The 21,841-nt window shown below is 42.0% G+C and overlaps 4 protein-coding genes and 3 non-coding genes across 7 annotated transcripts; 5 read left to right on the top strand and 2 right to left on the bottom strand.

Annotated features, from left to right (window-relative positions):
• The first annotated feature begins 90 nt into the window (after nucleotides 1-90).
• LOC125352896 (histone H2A type 1) lies at nucleotides 91-541 on the top strand. The gene has a single exon (XM_048348291.1). The coding sequence runs from the start codon at nucleotides 101-103 to the stop codon at nucleotides 491-493; it is 393 nt and encodes a 130-aa protein (XP_048204248.1). The 5' UTR covers nucleotides 91-100; the 3' UTR covers nucleotides 494-541.
• A 1,197-nt stretch (nucleotides 542-1,738) lies between these two features.
• Nucleotides 1,739-13,996, top strand: LOC125352923 (histone H4). The gene is made up of 2 exons (XM_048348316.1): nucleotides 1,739-2,056; nucleotides 13,986-13,996. Exon 1 carries the CDS (start codon nucleotides 1,745-1,747, stop codon nucleotides 2,054-2,056), a length of 312 nt encoding a protein of 103 aa, XP_048204273.1. The 5' UTR covers nucleotides 1,739-1,744; the 3' UTR covers nucleotides 13,986-13,996.
• Nucleotides 6,674-7,101, bottom strand: LOC125352916 (histone H2B type 1-K). The gene has a single exon (XM_048348311.1). The coding sequence runs from the start codon at nucleotides 7,067-7,069 to the stop codon at nucleotides 6,689-6,691; it is 381 nt and encodes a 126-aa protein (XP_048204268.1). The 5' UTR covers nucleotides 7,070-7,101; the 3' UTR covers nucleotides 6,674-6,688.
• Nucleotides 7,372-7,763, top strand: LOC125352903 (histone H2A type 1-J). Its single transcript, XM_048348297.1, has one exon. It carries the CDS (start codon nucleotides 7,377-7,379, stop codon nucleotides 7,761-7,763), a length of 387 nt encoding a protein of 128 aa, XP_048204254.1. The 5' UTR covers nucleotides 7,372-7,376.
• A 442-nt stretch (nucleotides 13,997-14,438) lies between the features above and the next one.
• On the top strand, nucleotides 14,439-14,510 carry Trnah-gug. Its single transcript has one exon. It is a non-coding gene; the product is annotated as a tRNA-His (tRNA).
• A 2,837-nt stretch (nucleotides 14,511-17,347) lies between these two features.
• Nucleotides 17,348-17,421, top strand: Trnat-agu. Its single transcript has one exon. It is a non-coding gene; the product is annotated as a tRNA-Thr (tRNA).
• Nucleotides 17,422-19,915: 2,494 nt separating this feature from the next.
• Trnai-aau lies at nucleotides 19,916-19,989 on the bottom strand. The gene has a single exon. It is a non-coding gene; the product is annotated as a tRNA-Ile (tRNA).
• Between the last annotated feature and the right edge of the window lie 1,852 nt (nucleotides 19,990-21,841).

Raw genomic sequence — 21,841 nt, 5'->3', positions numbered from 1 at the left:
CCAATGACTCGCTTTCTTTTTCGCGCCCAACAAAGCCTATAAAGACTGCGGTCATTAAGCTTTTTTTCCCAGTTGCTTCTTGCGACTGTTTGTTGTCACCATGTCTGGACGTGGCAAGCAGGGGGGCAAAGCTCGCGCCAAGGCCAAGACTCGCTCTTCCCGAGCCGGCCTCCAGTTCCCCGTGGGCCGAGTCCACCGGCTGCTCCGCAAGGGCAACTATGCTGAGCGCGTCGGCGCCGGCGCCCCGGTGTACCTGGCGGCGGTGCTGGAGTACCTGACCGCCGAGATCCTGGAGCTGGCGGGAAACGCGGCCCGCGACAACAAGAAGACCCGCATCATCCCGCGCCACCTGCAGCTGGCCATCCGCAACGACGAGGAGCTCAACAAGCTGCTGGGCAAGGTCACCATCGCCCAGGGCGGCGTCCTGCCCAACATTCAGGCTGTGCTACTGCCCAAGAAGACTGAGAGCCACCACAAGGCTAAGGGCAAATAAGCAAATTCGTCTGCAGCCATAGCATGAAACCAAAGGCTCTTTTCAGAGCCACCTACATCTTCCTTGAAAGAGCCCAACTTTTGTCTAGTGTGGTCAAAGGGTACTGGCTGAGCAGCTTGTTTCACAGCCTGACCTGAAACTGCAGTGAGGTTTTACAAGGGAAATCTAGTGCATTCTTTAGGCACTATTTGAGCTGTTGTGGAGGCACAAAGGTTTAAAGCAAATACTAAGTCTAATACCCACAATGTAGTTCTCATTCTTACATAGTTTGTCAATTGTGCAATCACTGACATTCATATCTTCCCATGTCTTATAACTGACTGATCCTGGCAGTTGATTTTCACAGGGCACTGGTCATTTCTGTCCCTGATGTCTTCCAGTTTACCCCAATACGTTTAAATCCAAGACTGCGAACATAACAATTTGCTGCCAAAGTTAACAGTAATGTGAAAAAGTGACCAACTAAAGACTTGAACAAAGCATGAGTTACCATGGCTCGAAAAGAGCCACCATGAATTTCAGGAATTAGAGACAAAATCAGCCTTTGTAGAAAAGGATGAAGTTTAAGTCAACCAGCATAGAGGTTTTGGCTGAGTCAAATAATTAAATCGACATTAAACAGATTAACGAGAGGACCATGTTGCCCCACCTGGCCTCCTTCCAAGCCTAGGCCTTCTGAACGCTGGGCTTACAAGTGTGCAGCAGTAGGCCTGCCTGAGACTTGTTTTATGTGACATAACGAATTGAAGAACTAAAGTTATAAAAAGTACATTCTTTTATACTAGGTTAACGATGAGTCAGTTGTGGGAAAATAACACAACTGAGAAAGCTAAAAGATACAGATGAGATCTATTTGGAGATGTCTCTCTGGTCTCACTTCTGTCCTTAATATTTTTGAAAACTGAAAACAGCTAGATATGCATGTAAATATGGGCAGAGAAAAATATTTTCCTTGCGAATCTTCAATAATCTTACATTTTTGTTTAATGACGGTGGTTGTGGCAAAAATCCAATTAAATTCGAAAACAGCCTTGGATCTTAATTTGTAAACGGGAAGGGATGTAAATTTGGCGCTGCGCGCTTCTTTCCCTTTTAGGGCCCCTCCCCCACCCTACAAAGACTTCCCGCCACAGTCCCTGCAGTCTTCACTCCGGTCCGCAGAGACTACTAATATAAGAGGAACCTGCTGTGGGTCTCGCCACTGAGGTATTCTCTCTTCCTCTTTCCAGAACGTCCTGAAGCTGCTTTATCATGTCTGGACGCGGCAAAGGCGGTAAAGGCCTCGGGAAAGGTGGCGCTAAGCGTCATCGCAAAGTCCTTCGAGACAACATCCAGGGCATCACCAAGCCCGCCATCCGGCGCCTGGCCCGCCGCGGCGGAGTCAAGCGCATCTCGGGGCTGATCTACGAGGAGACCCGCGGCGTGCTGAAGGTGTTCCTGGAGAACGTGATCCGCGACGCCGTCACCTACACGGAGCACGCCAAACGCAAGACTGTCACCGCCATGGACGTGGTCTACGCGCTCAAGCGCCAGGGCCGCACCCTCTACGGCTTCGGCGGCTAAGTCCCCTCCCGGAATCTCACTAACCAAAAAGGCCCTTTTTAGGGCCCCCCATTATGTCAAGGAGAAAGACCTGCAATTAACTGCTCCTGGCAAGTGCCTTATGAATTCAGTAGATGTTACACACGTAGGAGAGATTTGGGGAAGTTTCCAAAGCTCTAGTTGCTGTAATTTAGGTTTTTGCTTGAATTCGTGAGTGAGTTAGTGAACAATTTCCTTAAAGCAGAGAAGTCTCAGGTGAACTGTTGGTCCAGGCAGCATTAGGCTGCATTAGGAGGGGGAGGGAACTAGAACTAAAGCTGTCTTCCTTTGTGCTATTGTCTCCAAAACAAAACGTCTCACCAAGGTGGGGGAGGAGGGAGTTCTTTAATGGGAGACTTTGGGGAAATTCGCTAGGAAAGGAAATACAAGTCCTCGTTTTCACTGCCAATTAAAATGGGCTCATGCTCAGGTTATAGGCCTGCCTCAGTCATTCTGTGAAGTTCTTTTAAACCTGCCAACACGTTCTCCCCCCTTCCCCACCCCCGTGTTTATCCAGATTCCAATCCCAGTGTAGCTGACTACTTTAGGAAAGAAGCTAGGAATTGTGATGCTAGAAGGAATTTCAACTTGTGCCTGCGTGGATTTGAACTCAGCATTAGAAGTGGCCATTAGCATTAAAAAGGTGCCCCATGACTAAGGAAGTGAATGTTCAGTTACTGTAGTTCATTTTACTTATTTTTAAATGGTTGCTGGGTTCTGCTATTAGATTACATCAAAGTGTGCTATAACAACTTTTAAGTACGTGAATCAGTCACTTTCAACTGCGAATTGAAGAACTAAAAACAATTACCTCAAATTTAGAATTTTAGAATTTTGATGGATTGTACAAGTATAAAATACACACTCAATTTTTGAAGCCTTGGAAAATGCTTCATAAATTTCATATGGGTTAGAGGTCAAAATATTTTTAATATATTGAGTGGAGCAGAACATTGAAATTAATTTCACTTGTTTTTCGCCTTATTTTAAAAAGTGGTTGCTAGTAAAATTCAATTATATGTCTTGTATTGCTTTGGGGAAATACATCTTACAGTACCAAACTGGTTTTTAAGCTTTCCAATGCAAATACATTGATAGTTCAGAGCGAAGAAATCTTCAGGGAAGAATGAGAAGAAACAAAATGAATGAATTCCTTCTTGCTCATTTATGCAGTATTCCTAAAGTCAAAAGTTCTCATAGCTCAAGTAATATCAAAGATGCACTGTGACAATATATTTCCTTAAAATACTATGTGATACAGTTGTGAAATTTGTTCCTGTAAGTACTGAGTCAATAGGTTTTCCCAGCTCATCCCAAGTTTAAAGAATATAAATGCCTTTTGACCTCTGACCTTCAATTTCTAAATCCAAAGACCAACAGGCCAAATAAGTGATTGCTGACTCATTAACTATAATTAAACCCCACCTTCAAATTTCAAAGCTACTTTCACTTCCCACAGGATAAGAACATCAATTCATGACTATCTGATGCAAATGTTATTCTGATTACCCTGATAAATTGCTGTGGTTCAGAACTAAGAAATTATTCTAAAGCATGAGCTGCTCACTACAAATTACAAAATGCATTAGTAAGAAACATAATTTGGCACATTCATCTTGATTAAGATTATTAAAAGGTTTTGTTAAAAATTAAATCAACATATATGACTAAAGAGGAAAAGGCATGTTATAATGAAGAAGGGTACACTAGAATTTTGTTCTGCCTCCAATAATGGGAATAAAACTGTGAATTTTACTGTTTATGAAAGAACATGGATTTTTAAGTTTGTGATTACTTTCAGTTGTTAAATTCAATGCCATCCAGAGAAACAAAATGATACCCAGGTGCAAGGACTGAGAAGAGAGATGATCTCATTGTGAAAGTTACAACGATACTTAACACAGGTGTTATATTAAAATGCAATTCATTTTCAGTATGAAGTCTGAAGATACATTTGGTAGACTCAAGAAGATAGTTCTGTTTGAAAAGAATAGTTTATAACCCTGGAATTGATGACAGCAGCCCACACTAAGAATATCAAGGCAGCCAGGTGCCAGTGGCTCACGCCAGAAGAAGGAAAGAGGAAAGAGGAAGGGAAGTCAGGAAGGCAAGCTCAGAAATACAGAGACAGCCCCCAGGTTTGAGTTCAAGCCCCAGGACTGACTGGCACACACACACACACACACACACACACACAAATAAAAATAAAAGTGCAAAGATAAATCTAATGATGAATCAATCAAGTGAAGTCTATTGTTAATGTGGTATATTTTATTTTAGCCAAACTAATAAAGTCTTGCATATGGAATACCAGAATTCTTTTTGGAAAGAGTAAGTTAAGTGATACAAGTATTATTTTTCTTAAGCTTCTCATTGTTTCCTAAGAAATTTAGGCAGTGGTACTATACTGGTACAAATTTCTACTACTGGCTATGTGAGATCAGCCTGTGGGTTATATACATTTTGCTATTCATAAAAAAAATGAAGTCAGGGACTTAGTGGTAGAGTGCTTGCCTAGCATGCATGAAGCCCTGGGTTCAATTCCTCAGTACCACATAAGCAGAAAGCCAGAAGTGGTGCTGTGACTAAAGTGGTGGAGCACTAGCCTTGTGCACAGAGGGTCAAGGACAGAGCCCAGGACCTGAGCTCAAGCCCCAGGACTGGCAAAAAAAATGAAGTCAGGATGAACAAATGCAGCAGTGGTACTCACACTATGTTGAAAATGAATAATACAACTTGTGAATTGGGACAGGCAGGAAAAAACAACGAAAGGAAGGATGACATTGTCCAAAAAGAAATATACTCTTTACATGACTTATGTAACCATAACTCCTCTGCACTTCACCTTTATAATTAGAAAACATACTTTAATACGGTCAGGTAAGTTCAGTTTGTACTACTTAGGCAATAACTACAAGTTCAACTTACACACTCCTCCTCTCTTCACTTTTGTTTTATTAGTCTTTTTCCCATTGCCTATTCCCTTCCTTGCTTTTTTGTTCATCAAAAATTAACTATTGGGCTGGGAATATGGCCTAGTGGTAAAAGTGCTCGTCTGGTATACATGAAGCCCTGGGTTCGATTCCCCAGCACCACATACATAGAAAAAGCCAGAAGTGGCGCTGTGGCTCAAGTGGCAGAGTACTAGCCTTGATCAAAAAGAAGCCAAGGACAGTGCTCAGGCCCTGAGTTCAAGCTCCAGGACTGGCAACAAAAACAAAAACCAAACAAAAATTAACTATTAAAATGTCTTCCACCCGTTTCTAGGCTACTTTCCATATATAAGAGTATGCATTATAAATTACCTATTTTATAGATTTGTGTAGAAAATATACAGTAATATATCACCACCATATAGAACACTGTTTGGTATATTGATAAGTGCTCTGTTAAAAGTAATTTGTTGCTATATTTCTTAAAATACGAATATAATCTGTAAGTGGTATAATAGGTCTGTTTAGGTGGAAGGTCTTGCATTGATCTTTTCTTTGCAATCTATACCTCCCACTCTTAAAAGTCCTATAAGCTCTATACTTGTCATATGAAGTCACTGAAATACAACGCATTAAAGATATCTTGAACTGGTCAGTCTTCGTGATCCCAGTATTCCATTTCTCTACTCAAGAGAGATGCTTCTCGTCTTGCAGACTTTAACCCGGACTTTTGGTCCGGACCCAGAAGCCTGGAGAGAGAAGAGGAGGGGAAGGAAACAAGATACCAAAATAGCTAAACACAAAGCCAACAAGCAGGCCTAAATAACTTCGTTTTGTGTCTACTGTAATTCTGTTTTGTGTGGTTTCCCACCTAACCTTATCTTTCTCACACTCAGCTACTTAACTCCTCTGTTCTTTTCTGACAACCTCCAATATCTAAAAAATCTTTTGAGACATTCATGTTTCTGGGCCAAACAACACCGTGGTATGCTCGCGGGTCTTATCAGGATACACACCAGGAGCCCACACTCCCATCTATACCCGTTATCCCACAGGGCCTATACTATCTGCTCCCTTTCCTCTCCTAAACAAAAAGCAAATAAACCTGAGTTCTTGCTTGCCACTTTGGCTTTCGCCCGCCGAGAACCCTCTAAGCCTAACAGCATCCCGATGTGCCCATTTAACACCTTTCCCCAAATATTTTTGTTTTGTTTCTGGTACCCGTTTGAGCTCAGGGCCTCAAGCCCGCTCAGCTTGTTTGCTTGGCTAGTGCCCTACCACTTGAGCCACACGAACACAAATACTTTATAGGAGGTTGAGACTAATTGCCAGACTACATGGATGCACTCTGGGGAGTCAATTGGGACGAAACTAACAAAGGCGTATTAAAACACCAAGAGATAAAACGTGACACACTGAGCTAACTGCACAGTAAGCCAAGCCACTGGCTCACAAGTCTGCCCCAAAGTCTTGGCTGCTTTAAGGTATTATCATTGACTCGCTCGGGACGCTATCAACTGCGGCCTCCTGAGTCAAGACCCTGTTCCTTTGCGAAATTCCCTGACACCGAAAAAACTCAACCCAACTTCCATTCAAAGGCTGTTTGCAGCCCTAGTACTGAGAACGTAAGTGGCTCTCAAAAGAGCCTTTGGGGTTAGGCGTTCAACACCATTACTCGTGTTCACTTGGCGCTGGTGTACTTGGTAACAGCCTTGGTGCCCTCGGACACGGCGTGCTTGGCCAGCTCCCCGGGCAGCAGCAGGCGCACGGCCGTCTGGATCTCCCGCGACGTGATGGTCGAGCGCTTGTTGTAGTGCGCCAGTCGAGACGCCTCGCCCGCGATGCGCTCGAAGATGTCGTTCACGAACGAGTTCATGATGCCCATGGCCTTGGACGAGATGCCGGTGTCCGGGTGGACCTGCTTCAGCACCTTGTACACGTACACCGAGTAGCTCTCCTTGCGGCTGCGCTTGCGCTTCTTGCCGTCCTTCTTCTGCGCCTTGGTCACCGCTTTCTTCGAGCCCTTCTTGGGCGCGGGAGCGGACTTGGCTGGCTCAGGCATGATAGGAGAAAAGGACGAGGGGAGCAGGAAGAGAAACTAAGGTAAAGGAAACGCCAGAGAGCAGTTTATACTTTACATAGAGCTCCGTATGTAAATAAGGCGAGGCCTTTGTCCCATTGGCAATGAGCCAGAGGAGGTTCGTTTTATCCAATCAGAATGCACATAGGCCAATGTCGTATTTCTATTGGTCCACCTGAAACTAAAGCCTTAGCCAATGACACGCTTTCTTTTTCGCGCCCAACAAAGCCTATAAAGACTGCGGTCATTAAGCTTTTTTTCTCAGTTGTTTCTTACGACTGTTGTCACCATGTCTGGACGTGGCAAGCAGGGGGGCAAGGCTCGCGCCAAGGCCAAGACTCGCTCTTCCCGAGCCGGCCTCCAGTTCCCCGTGGGCCGAGTCCACCGGCTGCTCCGCAAGGGCAACTATGCCGAGCGCGTCGGCGCCGGCGCCCCGGTGTACCTGGCGGCCGTGCTGGAGTACCTGACCGCCGAAATCCTGGAGCTGGCGGGAAACGCGGCCCGCGACAACAAGAAGACCCGCATCATCCCGCGCCACCTGCAGCTGGCCATCCGCAACGACGAGGAGCTCAACAAGCTGCTGGGCAAGGTCACCATCGCCCAGGGCGGCGTCCTGCCCAACATCCAGGCTGTGCTCTTACCCAAGAAGACTGAGAGCCACCACAAGACCAAATAAGTAGCAAGATTGAAATCACGAAAAAACAAAGGCTCTTTTCAGAGCCACTTAAACTATCCGCTAAAGAAGGCTGTTACATACTCTGTTCTACATTTAGGTAAGGTGTTGCCCAGTAGATAGGTTTAATGCAGGCTAGATAACTGGTTTCAGGTGAAGGAAGGAAATGGTTAAGTGTCAGCTCAGCAGGGGAGTTCATTGAGGATACTGAATATTGAGATGAAATAGAATTAGCTTTTGGGAGGCCTACAATACAAGCCAGTCAAATGGCAGGGGCCAAAAGCCTGATAGGGTATTGTAGGACATGGGGAAATAATACCTATGGCAACCCATACCTCTGAAATTTAAAAGAATAGCTACATGGAAGGAAGCTAAAGCTGCACTTGGTGCAAACTAACCAGTACCGATTTATTTGCTACTTTCCTCTTTGCCTAGAAAGTACTATTCAGTTTAGTAAAATTAACTTCTCACGACTTTTCAGGTGGATGCTGAAGTTTTAGTTTGAAAGAGAAAGCACGGTGCTGTTACTCATTTAAGATTTTCAATTTGGAGGGAGATGGCTATATATAAGCCTGCTTCTGGGTTATGGACCTTGAAAAGAGATAAACAGTAACACATGTTGGATTCTCTAAGTAGATGCTGAGATGGAGTTTGGGAGATGAGAGGCAGGACTAGGATTTAGCACAAAATACAGACTACTGAAAACTAGACACATATTCAACCCTGTATTACTAGGCAAAGATGCCTTACATTGGGCCAAAGATGCTCTGGACCAGTCTTTTCTGACTCCCATTTAGCTGAATCACTTGACTGATCTGGGGAGCAAGGTAACAGTGAGATGGGACTTAGCAGCTGAAGTGAGGACCACTAAAAGAACTAACAGCTGTTGCCTATCTGCTAAAATTGCTCACTTCAACTAGGCCTCAAGTTCTTTCTTGAAGGAGAATTGATCAGTAAATTTGAATTTCCACATCTGTGTCATAGATTCATGTGCATATAAATATCAACACTGAGTCCTGGAGCTTGAACTCGGCCTGAGCACTGTCCCTGGCTTCTTGTTGCTCAAGGTTAGCACTCTACCACTTAAGTGACAGTGCCACTTCTGCCTTTTTCTATATATGTGGTGCTGAGGAATGGAACCCAGGGCTTTATGTATACAAGGCAAGCATTCTACCACTAGGCCATATTTCCAGCCCACAAGAGATGTTTTCAGAGACAAAACCTACAAAACTTTCTAAAACTCTTTATTACTGTAAAAGTTTTAGACTCTTCAAGCACTGAAAATGGAAAGGATGGGAGGGAAGAGGAGGGAAGGGAAGGGGAAAGCTCTTCTGCTGAGTTTCACTTCCTGCTAGAGATCCAGCAAATCTCTTTGCTTTTCCAGCACTGGTAAATAATCCAGCTTTGTACTATACTTTAAACTTCAAAGAGTGAGCCTTTAAAGAAAGTATGAAAATGATATTGAATGCCAACTATGTGCTACAAGTATAACATGAATGTGTTTATTCCCACAATTTTGTACATATTCCAAATCTATATGGGGGGAGGAGGGTATGGTGTTATTTATTCGGCATCATGATCCTCAATTTGTAGGAGATAAAGCTATGCAACGGTTATAATCTACCTCAACATAGATCCTATACCTAACTTTCCTTCTCTTAACTAACTACCAGGTTTCGTTGTTGTATGGTAAATTATCCTAGACGCCACATTTTGAAAGATCAAATCTTCAAGTCTTTATTAGAGCATTAGCAGTCTGCAGGCAGCCAGTTGTTACAAAGACCTCAACACTATAAGGAAGCAGGCTAGAGAAGAAAGAATGAACCAAAACAATACCAACAAACTAATTCAGCTCCAATGGAGAGGTGACTTGGGACGCATGGTGACTGGGGGTGGGCCAGGAGACAGGACACAGTACGCAAACACAGAGACATATGGCATGGCATAATTGCACCTGAGCTGGCTGATCAGGTCAGGTGGCTGGGTCACAGGAAGTTCCCAATACCAGACAGGCACTTGACTGACAGGCTCAGTAACCTATAGACCAAGTGCCCACCCCTGTCTCCAGGGATTCGGGAACACTCATAACCTGGGGGTGGGACTTCCGTTCCTCTAAGAATTCAGGCACACCCATGCAGACAAGATGCCACACCCTACAATTCTTTGTGGCCAATGATGGCGCTGGCCAGAGAGCGCTAGAAACAGTTGAAAATTAGACTTAATTATTTAAGAACTGTTTACAATAGTACAAAGTAACAATTCAAAGATTCCTGAGACTAAAGATCATGCTTAGCAATACAAAAATTTTTAGAACATATAGACATGTTTTAAAATGTATGCATGCTTTTCCTACCTTTATGCTCATCTTCATATTTTTTACAAGATGGAGTCACTGCCGTGCATTAGTTGTACAAAACAAATGGAAATAAAATATAATGTGTGAAGATTTAGGACAAGGGATATGACTGAGTGGTAGAGTGCTTGCCTAGCATACGAGGCCCTGAGTTCAGTTCATCACTACTACCACATAAATGAAAAAAGGAACTATAAAAATTTTTAATAAATATGTAAAGCTTCATACTCCAGGGAAAAAAATCAAGATTTTAGTACTTAATAATGACAACTTAGGAAAAATATGACAAATGTGTATGGTTATCATAATGAAGTACTTACTTGACTAATGACTAGAGAATATTTTATATCAGACTGTCTGCTGATATGCCTTCACTTATTAGAGAAACTAATTGGCTTTCATTAAATGTACTTGAGGCATTAGTCTTTGAAGTAATAAAAAAGTAAACCAAAAGAATTGTGTGGGCAAAATGGCTGGTATAAATTAATATTATTTGTTCTTCCAAAAGTTAATCTTAGCCCAGCACCAGTGGCTCATGTCTATAACCCTAGCTACTTGGAGGCTGTTATGTGGGGATCATGATTCAAAACCAACCAGGGCAGGAAGATCCATAAGACTCTTATCCAATTAAACACACACCTACACACACACACACACACACACACACACACTCAGACACAGAGTTGAGCTTTAGTTCAAGTAGCAGAGTGCAGCCTTAAGAGAAATAGTACCTTAACAACCCCCCCCCCCAAATTAATCTTACTACATTCATAGTGTTGTGCCCAGATTTCGGGGTCCCCAAAGACCACCAAGGAGACGAAAGCCGATGTAATCACATGAGAGTCTTTATTGCAAGCCCGAGCCTGGACTCAGTATCGTCTCCAATGCAGCAGGACTGAATCCAGAGCCCCGACCCCCCATTCAGCAGGGTTATTATAGGGTTTGGGGAAACATTCCATGTGTCACATCATCACACAGCAAATCATGTCACACCGCGGGAAAAATCATAAAGTAATCCTTAAGAATGATTGGCCTAATCAGTGGTGGGAACGGGCCTGGTGAAGGTGATTGGCTAGTTTATGGGCTTCAAAATGATTGGTTTAGACAAATGATCTGGGTCCCAAGGGTGTGCCCGGGTCATCCTTAAATGGAGGGGACATCTGGAACTTCAGGTATTTCCTGTTATTTCTTGATTGCTGGTTATTATAAGAGTTTCACTGCCCAAAGAAGTCATTGACACTTTCTTGATTACTTGGTCATTATGCGAGTTTCACTGCCCAAAGGGGTTACTGACTCTTCTCCTGGAATCTCTGCACTTCTGTATTTTGTCACAGGGGCATGTTTAGGGCCTTACGTCACACACCTGTTGGGAGTGGGCCTTATTTCTCAGAAGTGGCTACTCTCATTTATGAGGGACACATTAACCATGTTTCAGGAACACAGAACACACTGGCCACACATCAATACCTTTCCTTTGTGTCACAATGGCTAAAGCATTCTAACTTTAACTGATGTCTGGTCAAATGAAGTCTCTCTAGCTACCTTGGTTATTTTAGATTGTATTTTGTTCAGGCTCTTCACATTGACATGTTCTGCAGTTATTCCAGGAAGCTTCACGGCCTGGTCAGGCCCAAGCTACAATATAGAGGTGCAACGGCTGCTCAGGTTCTTCAATAGTAGACCTATTGAATGAATTTATATTTTTTAAAGAAACCAATGCTCCATATTTGTTTTGAATTTCATTTGTGAGAGCTCGAAAAGCTGAGCTGTGAGATCCAAAAGGATTGGGAGTTTGGAAGGCCTTCTCCCAACATACTCTCAGAACACTGAGAGTTTCCTGGAAAGGCCAATCAATCCAGGCTTACCAGGAATTCATGTTTCTATCCTGGGTGTGGGCTAATTCCACCATAAACATGTAACTGCTAGTGAGCCTGGGCTAAGGTTTATGCAAATTGCAAGCTGTTTACTCTTCAGCTCTAGTGCACAAAGTAAGGAAGTCCTATACCACTTGTTTACAAAATATTGTGACCTGTTGAAGTTTATACCTTATTTTCTGCACTTACTTTCCTATACAAAACCAATTAAAAGAAAAACAAAAACGGCAAATGGAACCTTTGGCTCTAAAGCTGGCAGAAGGCTACATGTCAGCTCCTCAAACCTCAGTTCCAAGGTCTGCTCTCTGTTACTGCCTTACTGCCTTGGTCCTGGTCAGGGCAGGTTGCAAGATTTATTAATAAAAATTAGACTAGAACAAGAAACTGTATTAAGGAATTAGCCTGCTTGATTTGATCTGGTACTCTGGGGACTACATTTGCTATTTCCTGGGCCCATAGTGTTTATTCAACCATTCCTTGATGACTCCTATTCATTCTTCAGTTTCCATAATAATCCATTTCCCCCAATGCCATATTCCATCCAATGGCATTATGCCATCCAATGGCATTAACCTTTTTCTGGTGGGAGAGAGGGGTGGTTTAGAAGGTGAGAAGGCTCTACATAACTACATAACTAAGGCTAGACTCAAATTCACAATGCTCCTGCTCCTGCTTAAGCAGTGCTAGGATTACAGAGCTACCCCACCACACCCCAAACTTGCCATTTACTTTTGTAAATCAGGTTCTTAAGTTTGTTACAATTATATTTTGAAAATGCAGTCAGTAGTCACTCTCCCCCTGTGGGTACCTGAAATAGCCAATAATACCGACCCTGCCTTTTCCATATTAGCAAAGTACATTTAAGACATTGGGCCAATTTTGGAGTGTGAGATACTACAGCATACAGCAAAGTAAGCTCATTGTTCTTTCATTACAATTTCTTGGATAGAAAAAATTCATTTTTACCATAGATCTTAGCAATCTCAACATGTAATAGTTTTTTTCTTACATTGAGTACTTTTACCTTTTCACTTAACAGAAACAATTTAATGTATCTTTTTGGCATACCCAAATAGCTGTCACCATTAACTGGATAAGGTTATTCTGAATGAAGTACATGGTAAGAACAGAAAATTGCATACACTAGAGTGCTGTTCTTCTATAACTATAAAATATGCACTCTATTTAGAGGCAATGAGCAATGAAAATACGTCTTACAACTATATTCATCTTTTGGCTCATTTCTTTCATCTCCACCATTTTGGAAATAGAAAAGAATTTTCACAAATCCACGTGTGGTGGGGGAGTTGAAACCTCTCATCCTCCTCAAAACCACTGTAGGGAGGCAAGCACTCTCAGTGATCTATATCCTCAGCTCTATAAGCAGCCTTCTAAGTGGAGGGTGAGAAATCACCAGAGAAGGAAAGAGATTCATTTTTAACAGACCCGAGACAGAGAAGCAGCCTACATCCTCCTACTTGTTGCAACATTTCATTTCTTTGCGATTTGAAGGATTTGGGTTTTTGTTTCATTTTCCTTCTTGGTTTTCAGCGCTTTGCATTTAAGCAGTCGCTCTACCAAGTCACGCGCCAAGACCTGGGGTGGGCAGGGGAGGGGGAAAAGGAGGAAAGAAGGAAAGGTAGAAAATAAAGAAATGGGACCTAGAGCGGAAAGGATTTTATGTGGAGGCAAGGAGCCCGTCAAGGTCTCCCTAATGAGCAGAAGCCCGACCCAGAATCAAATTCAACCTGGTAACACGCAGAAAGAAATGACCCTGAACCAAAGGCAAAGCACGTGCCTCACCCTAGCCCTAGAAGGTGTGTGGATAAAGCCACCGTTACAGAATGTTTTCAAATCTTTTTTTAACCAACCTAAGTGGAAAGAGAAAAAGGAAATTCAAGGTCTGGGCGCCCCTAGATGTCCTGCATTTTCTGGCGGCTGAGTCCGGGCACCCCACATCCGCACCTCACAGATCTCTTGGTCAGGATGCAGCCTCAGTTTCCTAGGAACAACAACACTTCTTTGTTTCTGGTTCGTGTTGAGATGCCAGACTCACGCCACGCTAGTGGAGATTCTAACCAGCCTGGTTAAAAACAAGACCCCCTCCCCCCCTCCCGCCCAATGCGCCCTTCATTATGCTACCAAAAGTCTTAAAGAGCCACACTTTCTAAATCAGAGCCTGAGACGCGCGCAGTGTGAGCCCAAAGTGAGAGCAGGGAGTTCTCACATATATTCCCAAACCAGACAGCAGCCAGCAGGGGCGGAAGAGTCTTCGCAAAGCAATTTAACTTGTGTGCTCTACGTGCTCGGGATAAGCAAAGCACTGAGGGGAGGGAGGTGGCCAAGGGAGTGGAGACCGGAAGACCCAGCTCCGTTCTCTGAATGACAGAGGACACGTGCTTGTGAAGTAGGCCCGGGAAGGCCCTCGAGGCAGAGCGCTCTCGGTGGCGTGCCGTGATCGTATAGTGGTTAGTACTCTGCGTTGTGGCCGCAGCAACCTCGGTTCGAATCCGAGTCACGGCAGCAGTGTAAAGTCAGCACAGTTTTTCTGTTTTGAGAGGGAGCAACACTTCAATTAAGAAGCCGTGTGTATACCAGAGATGGAGTCATGCCTCCAGCGCCAACTAGAGGATGAATACAAGGTCCCCATTTCAAGCTGGCACAAAATAAAGTTGAAATTTTCCTTTTAAACACGATGGATATGGGGGAAAAATGGCTGTCTAAAAGCAGATCTAGATTACAAAACATTGTTCTTAAAACACAAGGAATAGCTTTTGGTTACTTAAGTAAATAGTAAATGATCACAAACTTTCGGAGAGGGAGGAAGGCTGTAGGGCAAAAGGGCCCCAAGCTTGCTAGCTGTGTGTTCTACTACTTGAGCCACACCCCCAGCTCTCGAGGTTAGATTACTAGTCACCCATTTCAAGGCAGGGCTACTGTTAAAAGAAAGAGAAGAAAAAGCACAATAAACTTAAATAAACGTGGGGGAAACTGAAGGGGGAGATTAGGATCATCATAACTGAGAAGAATAGCACCTATTTTTAGAATCTTCAAACAATCAGACCCTGAGGAATGAAGAGAGGGGAGTTGGCCTGAGGTTACTAAAAAATACTAGTAGACAATTGGTGTTATGTGGGGGGCAGAGTGAGGTACGGAGGACAAAAATTTCCAGAGGAGCTTGCATGAACCCAGTTCTGCCAGGTAACACTTGAAGATCACACAGATGATGCTTCATCAGTCATAATTTTGGGGATTGTTAGTGTTCCTAAAACATTGTCTTCTGTTTTTGCTTAGAGTCATTTATTACAAGTTTTAGCCTGAATATCTCTTTCCTTTTGGGGACTAAAATAGCCCCCAATGTCTTCTCCAATGGTCTGCTTTACATGAATCCTGAAATGTGTACCAGCAAAACTTCAGAAATGTTGTTACAGAGTTGAGATGTCTTATACTGTTGCTCAGGTTCAAGACAACTTCTCAGTAGTTAAATGGCATGCACAGTAGTTTTTCACATCCATTTGTATCACATTGTACCCCAGTATTTTCTCTTATCTACAGCCTTATCTCTACTTGGTTTTACCTGAAACCAAGGGACAGAAACAAAGCATGATTAACCCTAAAGGATCAGCTGTTTCCATAGGTATTACTGGCTGAGTAGCAAAAATTCAGGCACTCTGGCTTTAGGGTGAGAGAACTAGAATCCTCATTATTTGCTAGACTAGTAGCATACTATCTGAACCACACCCTTAGTCCTCTTGCTTTTAGTTTTTTCCAGGAGTGTCACATTACCTTTGCCAAAGGTGATCTTGAACAATGGTCTTCCTACTTCCACTTCCCAAGTTTCTGGGACCACAGGTGTGATCACCATATTGAGTCCCTTGAATAATTGTATTATTATTAAGCTGCCATTTCATAAGTCAGGTAATGACAACATGTGATTTTTAAGAGTTGTTATATATCATATGCCATCTGTACAAATCTCAAATATGTACACAAAAGCCTTGACTTTGCAAAACTACATAGAATCAAAATGATACACAATAAACAAATTAGAAAAAAGTGCTTATGCAAGGAAACGAACAGCTGGAGGAAATGAACCATGAGATACTGTAAGAAAGGACAAGAAGGTTAGGTACAGTTATAGTAAGAAGGAATTGCTGAGAGGTGACCTGAGAAAAGCATATCTACAGAGAATCTGTCATAAGAACCCTAAGTGATGTCTCCTCTTTCATTATCTTGCTTGCATTTTTTGGATGCACAGTAAGTACATATACCTTTATTCTCCAGTTTATTCAGCCAGTTACTGATACATTTCAGAAATATTAGTTTCATCTACCAACAGGCTAACCTGCATTCCTATAAACATACCACCACCCTTTCTACATTCATAAAATCAACACGGAACCTGGAGTAAGCAGTCTTGTGACTCTGCCTGAGATGTCTCCTCCACCATACCCAAGTTAGAGGTTCCCATTCTGTGGCAGTTACCACATTTTTCCCTGCTTCTTTCTTTCTCATCGCTTTTACTTAGTTTTGCAAGTTTTGACAGGAAGTATGATTTAACCCAGAGGGCCAAAGCACAGAACAAGACTATGACAAAGCAAAGACATTCCATGTTGTAGAACTCCAGGCTTAAGCAGCAGATCTCTTATTGTATCTAAAGCTTTCCTTGAAAGATGGGAGTCTCACAAAGTGTGGTGGAAATAAGTAGAATCAGAGTGACTCTGGATATCCTTTTTAGCAGTATATCCAGGCCTGGGTCTGGGCCTAGGCCTGCTTTCTTGTGAAACATAGTTAAAATAGAAAAAAGCACAATGAGACTTCTCAAGAACTGTCAATTGTCAAGTACAGGGCCATGCCCTCTGTAATCCAGTGGTAAACATCAGTTCTTATATCTCTTGTTTGTCTTGAATGTTTCCTTTTGTTTGTTTGAACTTAGGACAGCTAATTTTTTGTTGACTTGCCTTTTATTTCTCTGTAGAACAAAAACTCTGTAGAAGAAGAAAGCTTTGCTGTCTTGTTCACTGTTCTATATCCAATACCTACAAAATAATCTAAAACACAGAAGTAATTCTCAACATTTGAGGACAAAATGAATTTTTGAAATGTTTAAAGTATACTGCAATATATATTGCTTCCTCTAGGGGGCGATAGTCACCATAAAATAGAAATTTTGCTTTTCATTTAAAATCAGTTTTAAACCTTGCATTTAAGAAAATGGTTTTTGAATGTCAGCACTTGTTTGTGAGGTACAAATTTGAAAACATTATGCACTTTCTTTGGCACAAAATCAAGTAAACTTCTAACAATTTCCCTAAGTATTACATTTATATGTGATATAACTGAATATGGATTTGAGAGGGGGCCCTGTGGCTTAGCTGGTCAAAGCACCTGTCTAGTAAACAGGAGATCCTGGGTTCGAATCCCAGCGGGGCCTTCTCCTTAGGGTTTTAGTATTTTCAATGTTGGATCATCATTAAGTACATCAAAAATACTTTGAGGAACTTATAAAAGGCTAAAATCTCATATTCAGTTATGGAGGCTCTTTTGCTAGGCATTTGCCTTATGACATGAATGTTCAGGTGAGAATAAAATGAGACAAGTTTCTGCAGTTAGTAACAAAGATTTGCTGATGATTGGTTAGACTGGTTCCATAAAATTATCTTTAGTTATGAGATGGGATAACATTTCAATTTATGTAAAACTTCAAATTCCAATCTTGACCCCTGATAGCCAATATTTTCAGCTAAATGATAGATTTTAATTATCAGTACCAAAGAATTAATAAGTTATGCCATTTGCTTTAGAGTAAACTCTTTTACTTTTGAGAACAAGGGAAAGAGGACTGGTAAAAACTTTGGCCCTCTCCATTGTGGTTTTGAAAAACCCTAAGAATTTTGGTATGGTCTTATTATGTTGTTTTGTATGCCATAGAAAAGCCAAAATCCCAAAAGTAGTGTCATTATTCTTGTTGTGAAATCTCATTAGATCATTCACTTTGAACAATAATGAATAATAACTAAATTTTTTGTCTTGCTTGCTCATTTATCTGTCTTTGCGAGGGGAAGAAATGGAGTGAAAAGGGTGAACAAATGCAGCAATGGTACTCACTAGACACTATGTGGAAAATGAACTATACAACTTGTGGGTGGGAACAAGAGGGAAAAACTGGGAGAGAGCAAGGGAAGGGGTGACATTGTCCAAAAAGAAATGTACCCATTATCTGAGGTATGGAACTGTAATGCCTTTGTATATCACCTTATAACAACAATAAAAAAATTACTACTAATAGTAACTATTTTAATTCTTTTTCATCTAGTATAGGTATTTGTTTTATGTTGATGAGTCTCTGAAAATCCTTACAACCAGAGTGCTTTGTCCTCCAAAAAGAAAGATTAACTCAAAACCTCACGGGAAAATACCATGCAATGTATTTGGGGGCACAAGCTTCTGATGATATCTCGGCAATAACTTTAATCCCACCCCATTCTACTAAGGCAGCATTTCCAGAACTCTATTCAATAGCACATGGGTTCATGAGACTGGGCTGAGGAAATAAAATAAGCCTGCCAACAAAAAGACCATTCTACCTCAATAGAAGAAAGAGGACAACTTACTGGCTTAGTACTCACAGATTTACATGTATAAAGAAACTATATTTACATGTATATAAGATAATGACAAAATTGGAACAAAGTCTCATTCATCTTATACAGCAAAGCTGGGGGAAGGAGTAATTTCCCTTAAGTATTTGAGAAACAAAGGTCTATACCTAATGGGAATCCCTTATACATGAGATCACCCTGAGCAATTCTGCAGGCACATATTTACATATCTAATGTTCATTTGGCCCACAATCATGGAAGTACTAAAGAACAAATTTAATCTCTAAAAATATTTATCTCTACAATCTCTGGTCTCAGCACCTAAGTAAATTATTAATAATAAGGCCCTTTTCTTTGTCAAAGTCAACAACAGCCTATCAAGTCTTTCCTATTCCTAAACTCTGCAAGTATATCCTAATAAATTATATTATAATCTGTAAGTTTATTACATTATACCTGTAAGTATATTAAATCTAAGTATATTAAATCTATAAGTATACAATGGAATTAGTCTTTTTTTGTTATTGTTTTAAACATTGATTTGAGCCAGTCACTATTTTTAAACAGTAAAGAGGCTGAAATATGTTAGGAATCCTAGAAAAAGAGAGAAATAGTAGAGAAGGCATGAGTTAGGCACTATGAAAATTCAAGTGACAAGACTCCAAGAAAAAGGACAGGACAGGACAATGAGGCTTTAGAACCCTAAAGGCTCTTGCTTTTCTATTATTCCACCATGCATCCATTTTTCATCATCCAAATTCCAAACCCAATTCTTTTATATTTCTTCAAAAACTTTTTAGATAAATTCTGAATGGCCTAGTAAGCGTAGAGTGAAAGATGTCGTTCAACTATAATCTGAAGGGTGAACCATTGATCCACTTGCTACAGAGCATTTGTAGTTAAGGTCTGGAGCTCAGTGGACAGCAATGACAAGAACATACACAAAAACTAAACAGTAGCTCGCTCCATGAGCTTCTATGAAAGCCGAACCTGCCACAATGCTACCCACATGATCTATCGGTCTGAACAATCTACCAGCACAAAGAATGTTGTCTTTCAAAAGTTTAAAATATTTAAAAAGTTTTGCCTCGCGTGTTTTTTTCAAAATAATGAGATCCACGCATTCTCCTTATTTTTCCCTTCCTTAAACACGCAAAGGCACACCACCACAGTTGATTTTCTTTGAAAGTTATTTTTTTCAAAACTTTTCTTAAACTTGGAAACCAAACAATTCTAAGAGAATACAATTAGGGTTCTAATTACATGGACGGCCCTCTGTATTTGTCCACATATGTTTGGTACAGATGGGAAAAAGGTCTAAACAAGTGGCCCGTACGGGGATCGAACCCGCGACCTTAGCGTTATTAGCACCACGCTCTAACCAACTGAGCTAACCGGCCAGTGTTGGACGCTCGGCTTTCTTTCTTGTCTACTTTAAAGAGATATGTAATTAACGCTTTTGCTTTTCTTTAGAAAAATTGTATTTTTAAAGAAAGAAAAGGAACGGAAAAAGAACCATTTCCCACTGCTTCCACGAATGTAACCCTCTTTTTCCTGGAAAACGGATTTTTCTCTCAAAGTGCTACTTCTGACCCGAAAACAACTCAGATCTAGGTCCCGGAGCTGGCTCCCTCCTCCTACGGTAGGAGGGCGGGAGCAAACCCCAGGCGACGAACCGTGCACGAAGCAGCTGGCTCAGAGGACTAGGCTCCAGCGTACGGTGCGCGGGCTTCGCTCCGCTCCCGGAACCATCCCGGCGGGTCTGCTCTTCCCGGATTGCAGGGGAACCCGTGCCCTTTCTCTACCTGGCCTCGAAGGGTTTCCGCGGCCAACACCACGGAATTCACGGCCCCTGGAAGGAAGCCTGCAACAATTCATTCAGAAAATTGGGCTCTGAGCTGCAGTTCCGCTCATGGGCGCGTGGTGACGCCCGAGTGCCGACTGAGGGCCGCCTAGGGGAAAGCACCTAGAGGCCAAAGCTAGAGCCTCTTTCCATTCCAGGAAGAATCAAGACATCCAAAACCCATGACCAACCAAGTCCCGACTATCTATCTATCTGGCTACCTCGTGGACCAGAGGAAAATGCTGATAGCCCCAGGAAACGGAAGAGCCTGAGGCCAGGAAAGGTTAAATGAGAGGCTCTGCTGGAGGCCATGCCCTGATGTCCCTGCAGGCTGGGTCAACTCAGGCAAGGACCCTAAGAGCCCTTTGCTTTCTCTTTTCGGTCTTTTGGACCCTAGGAAACCTCGATTCCTTTGCTGCTTCTCTACTTTTTGGCTTCATCTGAAGTTAATAACCACGAGTGTGGTTTATAAACACGAATGTGGATCACTTTCTCCGTCCTTGACCCTCTCCACTAATTTTTCCTTGCACTAATTTTACTTCTCTTAGTTTTCATGTTGCTGTAGTTTGGATCTTCCCAAGGCCACGACGTTATATTTAATCTGGTGTTGTTGAGAGGTGTCAGAACCTTTCTGTGGGGCCGAGAGACAGGTCACTGAACAGTGGGACCTGGGCCTTCCTCTTCCTTTCACTTTCTGAGGAAAGTGATTTTTCTCACACCTCCTTCCAGACCCAGTCATGAACTGAAAATCTCCCAAACTGCAAGGCAAAAATGAATCTTTCTCTTTTGGAGTTGATTGTCTTAGGCATTTGTTAGAGTGATAGGAAGCTAACTAACACACCTACTGTGTCTATGTGTATGTAAAATGTTCCTCCGTTTTATGTCCATTATTACACTTGTCAAAGAACCTAGAAAGGTAGAAGAAAACAAATATTTCTCTACATACTCGTCGCATTTCAGCTTTTCATTAGCTTCAAGCCTAGAGTATGTGAGGCAAAAAAGAAAGTCAAAGGACTCTACCAAGGATCTTAGCCAGTCTGTCTTTTTCTCTCCCCAACTCTCAGTCATCTTGTGTTTATCTTATATTCATGCCAAGGTGGTTTATTGTACTATTTATTAAGAGGAAGCAGATAAGTACATCTAATCTATCTTCCTAAAATGCTGAATATATTTCCATAGTTGTAGTTATTGTTTTATGTGAATATTTCAATAGCAGATTGAGATAGAATATTTATATGACATATATGTTATGTGCATCATAATGTAATATATTAGCATTTATAAGTATGTTAAAACTCTGTATTTACAAAAATTTCTATATACCCAATAAAAGCAAGCGTGAGGTTTTGAGCAGAAGTCAAAGTTATCATTACTATCTGATAGTAATGATAGGCTGTAGGTGTGGCTCA

This window comes from Perognathus longimembris, chromosome 6 (genome assembly GCF_023159225.1).
Source record: "Perognathus longimembris pacificus isolate PPM17 chromosome 6, ASM2315922v1, whole genome shotgun sequence".
Classification (NCBI taxonomy): domain Eukaryota; kingdom Metazoa; phylum Chordata; class Mammalia; order Rodentia; family Heteromyidae; genus Perognathus; species Perognathus longimembris.
This window is presented reverse-complemented; position numbering and strand designations above follow the sequence as displayed.

What these genes read in the sequence shown, in the direction of transcription:
- LOC125352896 (XM_048348291.1), top strand. Translation starts at nt 101, where the DNA reads ATGTCTGGACGTGGCAAGCAGGGGGGCAAAGCTCGCGCCAAGGCCAAG.
- LOC125352923 (XM_048348316.1), top strand. Translation starts at nt 1,745, where the DNA reads ATGTCTGGACGCGGCAAAGGCGGTAAAGGCCTCGGGAAAGGTGGCGCT.
- LOC125352916 (XM_048348311.1), bottom strand. Translation starts at nt 7,069, where the DNA reads ATGCCTGAGCCAGCCAAGTCCGCTCCCGCGCCCAAGAAGGGCTCGAAG.
- LOC125352903 (XM_048348297.1), top strand. Translation starts at nt 7,377, where the DNA reads ATGTCTGGACGTGGCAAGCAGGGGGGCAAGGCTCGCGCCAAGGCCAAG.